This window comes from Buceros rhinoceros, unplaced genomic scaffold (genome assembly GCF_000710305.1).
Source record: "Buceros rhinoceros silvestris isolate BGI_N320 unplaced genomic scaffold, ASM71030v1 scaffold5633, whole genome shotgun sequence".
NCBI classification, from domain to species: Eukaryota; Metazoa; Chordata; class Aves; order Bucerotiformes; family Bucerotidae; genus Buceros; species Buceros rhinoceros.
In genome coordinates, this window is record NW_010404077.1 from 27,273 (window position 1) to 32,410 (window position 5,138).

The following is a 5,138-nucleotide window of genomic DNA, read 5'->3' on the forward strand; positions in this document are numbered from 1 at the left end:
AGCGTGACAGGGACAGCGAGCACAGGCTGCCGCTCGGCCGTGTTTTCCCCTCGCCGTTTAAGGCGTGTTTCCAGAGGAGGCTGGGTGTGAAGGAGGAGCTGGGCGCCTGCCTGCCCGCGAAGAGGGGACGAGCCCCTGCAGAGGTCTGATGAGTATTTTGGGGTAAATTCCGGTGGTTTTTTCTAGATGTCCATTTCTCCACAGACCTGCGGTGAGTGTAGTGATGCTTAGGCAGGGATGTAGCCCATCAGTTTCAGGTGTCTGGAACATTACTTTGTACGTCCAAGTCACTGGCCTCAGCGTCCGCTATAGTTGGAGGAGGCCTGATCAGTGAGTCGACAGTGTCTGGAGAACGATTCCTGTGACCGAGGGGCAAGGTCATGGCAGGGTGAGGCCTCTGTTGATTTTAATGGAGACAGTCACCTCCCGCCAACACAGGCAGGTTTGATTAGCTCTTTAGCAGCCTGGAGAAGAAAAGCATGGTTCACGGCTAGCCATTGGCTTCGCAGGTCTTTGGTAACTGCCGTTTGTCTTTAAAATTTGGATGAAATTTCTTTGGGAAGAGGCAGTGTGTGGCCTGTCTGCTGGCACCTTGAGTTACAATGCTGCAGCTTGGGGTGCAGGGAGCAGGGCTGTACCAGGACCAAAGGACGGAGAATTTGGGAGGGACGAAGGAGAGAGATCTGTTCCCCTGTTCAAAATCATGCATAAACGTGTACAAACGGAAAGCGCTGACAGACGCGTGACCTCAAGTTTGAGACAAGCAGGAGCAGAAAGGAAGATCCTTCGTGAATGTCAGGAGAAGTTGCTAATTTCTAATTGCTGATGCAATCTGCAGTCTTAAAAAGGTTCTGCTGTTACAGTTCTTGCCTGAGATATGTTCAGTTCATAGATTCTGGCAGGGAGAAGAAATGTTTTGGCTCTTGATCATGAGACATTTTCAAAAGGAAGAGATGAGGGGACAGTGAAGAGGGAGGAGGCACGCTCTCCCTTGGTTTACTCTGGCTTGCAAAGCTCCCTTTGAGAGCACACTGTGAAGTACTATCTGTCGGTGCAAACGTGTGGGTGCTTCTGTGGTGTAGAGAACTCGGAGATAAAGGGGGAGAGGAAAAGCCTGTGAAAGAAACAACAAAAATGCCCACATCCTTCCCTGCCCCGATCTTCCTGTCACTTCACCCTGGAAACGCAGGGGTTAAGTGCCGCCCTTGGCATTGTTGATTCTGTCCTTCTGGTTTACTGATCTTGCATCGTCTCCTTTCTTTCTAAGTTATTTTTTCGATACCCTCACTTTCTGACAGGAGCTGATGGGAGAGATTATGAAGATGCTGTTAATGAAAATGGTAAGAACCGATCGTTGTCTCTTGCCACTCAACCAGTGTTTTCCCTCTCGAAGGTCATGGAGGCGGAACAGACCAAAACGAGAAGCGAGCTGGTTCACAAGGAGACTGCAGCCAAATACAACGCTGCCATGGGAAGGATGAAGCAGCTGGAGAAGAAGCTGAAAAGAGCCATCAACAAATCAAAGTACGTTTTATGTTTGGAGAGGATGTCTGTGGTGCAGGCTGTTGTGGGAGACAGACAGCGACCCCGGGGGGGTTTCCAGGCCAGAGGGATGGGGCTGCCTTTGGGCTGCTGTCTGCACGGGGCGGCCTGGCAACAGAACTGGTCCTCCCAGCTGCCCTCCCAGCTGCTGTCCTTCCAGGTGTCTTCTGAGGCGCCTGACCTGACAGCCAGGTGACCTCAGTGGGCTGAGAAACCTCTTCTGGGCATAGCCTTAGCCCTGTGCTCGTGCACGGAACCCTTTGGTGGCATGTGACTCGGAACAGGCTCACGGGAGTCACAGGGGCTGCCTGCAGCACCACCGAGCTCCCCGGGTGGATGTCTCGCAGCATCAGATTGTTTGCAGTTCAGTCCTTGTTTTCAGTTGGGAGAGCAACAAAGGAGGTGACGGGAGGCAGGGAGGTGTGAGACTGCTCCGGAGGAGCTGCTGCTTTACCTCCTAACGCTGCCGAGGCAGAGCTGGGCCAGAGCTGCTGTTGGGAAGGAAACACTCTCCAGGGAGCGTTAGCATGGCTAAACCGCAAGTGTCGTTCATCATCGTGCCTGCATTCGATGGGCAGTTTTGCTCCGCTGCAGAGAAGTGAAAGAGCTCTTCGCTCAGAACCTGTGTAGAATTTTGGCCCTGTTTACAGCTAGTTCTTAATCCTCTTTATAGTTCACCGTCGTTCTCTTTGCACTTCCAGAGCGTAGCTTGTCTCAACAATCTGCCTGCTGTATTTAGCTTTCAACCCCTCCATCCAAAACTGACTTTTTGGTAAAACTGGTCAACTAACAGTCTATTTTGATTGGTGTTTGCTCAGTTTAAGAAAGGATTAGCTCTTCTCAAGGAGATCCGGGCATGTTTGCTGAAGGAGTGCAGCAGCATGGTTTGGTAGTGGGCTGCAGGCTGTTTGTCTAGCGCAGCACAGGGACTGTGAAAACCAGCGTCAGATCACTGACAGAATCCTCTGGGTAAGAGCAGCGTCTGAGGAGCGCTGTGGCCGCCAGGAGTGCCTGCCTTACACCAAGATCTAGAATAAAGGCCCTGGTAAGTTGTCAGGGGGGCCCTGCACACATTTTTATATCCACGGTGGTGCTGCAGCTGACGCCCCCGCTGCCTCTTGGGTGATTTGCGTTCATTTCCTTGCTGGAACTACCCTCGTGGGGATGCTGCCTGGTGCCATTCTCCTCAGGACAAGCTGGTTTTCACTGGTGGGCAAGGTTCCCAAGGCATTCCTTTGTCTTGCAGCAGGGCTGACTGCAGCACAGACCACCTAGGCAGAGTGTTTTGGAGATGCTTCAGTAAGGGGCGTACAGAAACGCCCATTCCAACCTAGTGTTGAAGGGGAAGATGCCTGATGGCACCAACAGGCTTATCATGGATGCCTTTGGGGTCGTAGTGACTACCTAGGGATGTTTGAAAGGTCAGTCGTCTCAGCATGACAATTTCCACGTGAAGGAGAACTGAAACTGAAACCATCAGTGGTGGCCAGCGGCTGCATAACACAGGGACAAGAGGCTGCGGAATCTGCGGCCGCTGTCCTGGGGGGTGTAACTGGCTGCTCGCTGCTCTTCAGGAAGGCGTTACCACCAGCAAGCTGCTCTGCCCTTCTCCCTGGCTGGGGGTGGCGGTAACGCCTAGGCCGCCGCAGCCCGCACGGTCCGTCCTCTCTCCCCTCAGCTCGTGGGCAGACATGCTGCATGAGCCGCTGTTCCCCACGCAAAATGTGGTTTGCACTCGCTCCTCGCTCCAGTCTGGATTCGGTCTGGATAGCAGTGCTTAAAGCTTCACGATTCGCAAGTAAGACTGGGACAGCCTGGAGGAATGTCGTGGAGATGATTTGCTGTGTAAGGCTGATGAGTGGATGATTGCTGGATTGTTTTGGTTTGCTTTGGCTTTTAAATTTGTTTCTGGGTGCTTACTTGCTTGTAAGGCACGAGTGTGGCTACGGCTGCATGTTCTCAGATGTCTCCAGATCCCCTGGCTCCGTGCCTTTGAGCCAGTAGGGTGATGATCTCGCCTGTGTCAGCTGGTTTTTGGAAGTCACTTTCTGCTCCGGTGACCTGGGCAAAGTGCCTTTGGCTCTTCCTGTCAGCTACCTAAAGCACTTTGCTCGACTCTGCGATGTCGTGGGCTTGGGCAGCTGGTGATGCAGGACACTGCTGGCATCAGGGGGTGATTTGCCAGTCCTGCTGTGTGATAGTTACGGAGCCGTGGCTGTAAGGGAGCAAAGTGACACGAGGGGACGCAAGTCCCCACCCTGCCTGTGTGCTGCTTTCTGCTGGCATCAGGTGTCTGGCTGTGTGTTAGCCGTGAGTGAGGAAGAGCGCTTACGTTTGAGCTGCTACACGCCAGGCTGCTGGCATCCTTTTGCTGGCTTGGGTGGCATCTTTCTTGTCCCTTACCCGTAAACACGGCTGGTGGCACCTGCATGTGTGTTTGTGTATAGACATGTACACACTCACACGTGCGTGTATGTTTACCTTCGGACAGCAGTGCAGCAGGAGGGAAATGCAGGTGGGAAGCGCTGTGCCCTTGCCCGTGGTGCCCTGTCCTCCCTCCATCCTCTCTCCTTTTCTGAAAAACCTGAGAACTGCCCCTGAACATGGGCAAGTCAAGGTTCACCTTCTGCGGGGAACTGACGTGTGCTGAGGGCTCTAAAGCTGGATGGATCCCGAGCGGGTGCCTGCGCCCGAAGCTGGACGTGGTGTTTAAATGTCTCGCAGAATGTAGGCCTGAAGGAATGGTGCTGTCAACTCCAAACCCTGGAATTCTGCAGTTTGTATTCAGGTCAAAAGACCCGTGAGAAATAGAAGTGCTAGAGGGGAAGAGAGAGACGCTGTGAGCGCACGTGGTGTTCCATCATCTAGAGAGCAGTGTCTGGGGAGCGCGGTGACACACGGCGTAGCTGTGCTTAACGCTGCGAGAGAGAACTCCCTCTGCAGTGCTCCGCACGCAGTCCCAGTCCTTGTAAACAACTGCTGCTTGTTTTTCCACAGGCCGTATTTTGAACTCAAGGCGAAGTACTACGTCCAGCTGGAGGTACGTCTGTAATGCACACCCGTCCGAAACGCTTCCCCGCTTACAGCAAACGCCGGCGGTCCAGCCGGAGTGCTGACCACTGCGCCGCGTTTCTGTACAAAGGCCACTCAATTCCAAACCTCCTGAGCCACTTGCTGAGCACATTTTAAAGATAACAGACTAAGAGAGGCTTTGTTTTGTCGTGTGAAGTAAGAGCGTTCAAACCCTGCTGCTGGCTGCCAGAACTGAACAAACACGGTTTGACCATGTTTACTTCTTGTGAGTTGAAGTCTCGGGGGTTGTTTGGGGTTTTTGTGTGTATTTTACACATCACACTGTTGAACTGTGCTTGGGGAATTCTTTTCTGTCCACTGGTTGGGCCAAGGAACAGAACGAGTAACCTGTTTGTAGTACTTGAACGTGAGGCAGGTGTGAATTTCTGATCTTGGGTTTGGCAGAGGTGGGACTGTGGGTTTGGCTGCACAGGCTGCCAGGGTGTTTTTTGGCGCCTCGGCACCGCTCGCTCTGCAGCGGCGTCTGGCCGGTGCGTGGGCGCAGCGAACGCCTCGCAGGGCAC

General features: G+C 53.4%; 1 protein-coding gene across 1 annotated transcript in view; it reads left to right on the top strand.

The window, feature by feature from the left end:
- Positions 1-4,582, top strand: part of LOC104490877 (SH3 domain-binding protein 5) — a gene marked incomplete at both ends in the record, with an annotated part of 30,007 nt that extends 25,425 nt beyond the window's left edge. Inside the window, 2 exons of the mRNA XM_010133228.1 lie at positions 1,394-1,524; positions 4,540-4,582. Coding sequence (XP_010131530.1) covers positions 1,394-1,524; positions 4,540-4,582 — 174 coding nt within the window. The remainder of the gene's footprint in view (positions 1-1,393; positions 1,525-4,539) is intronic.
- Positions 4,583-5,138: the final 556 nt, after the last annotated feature.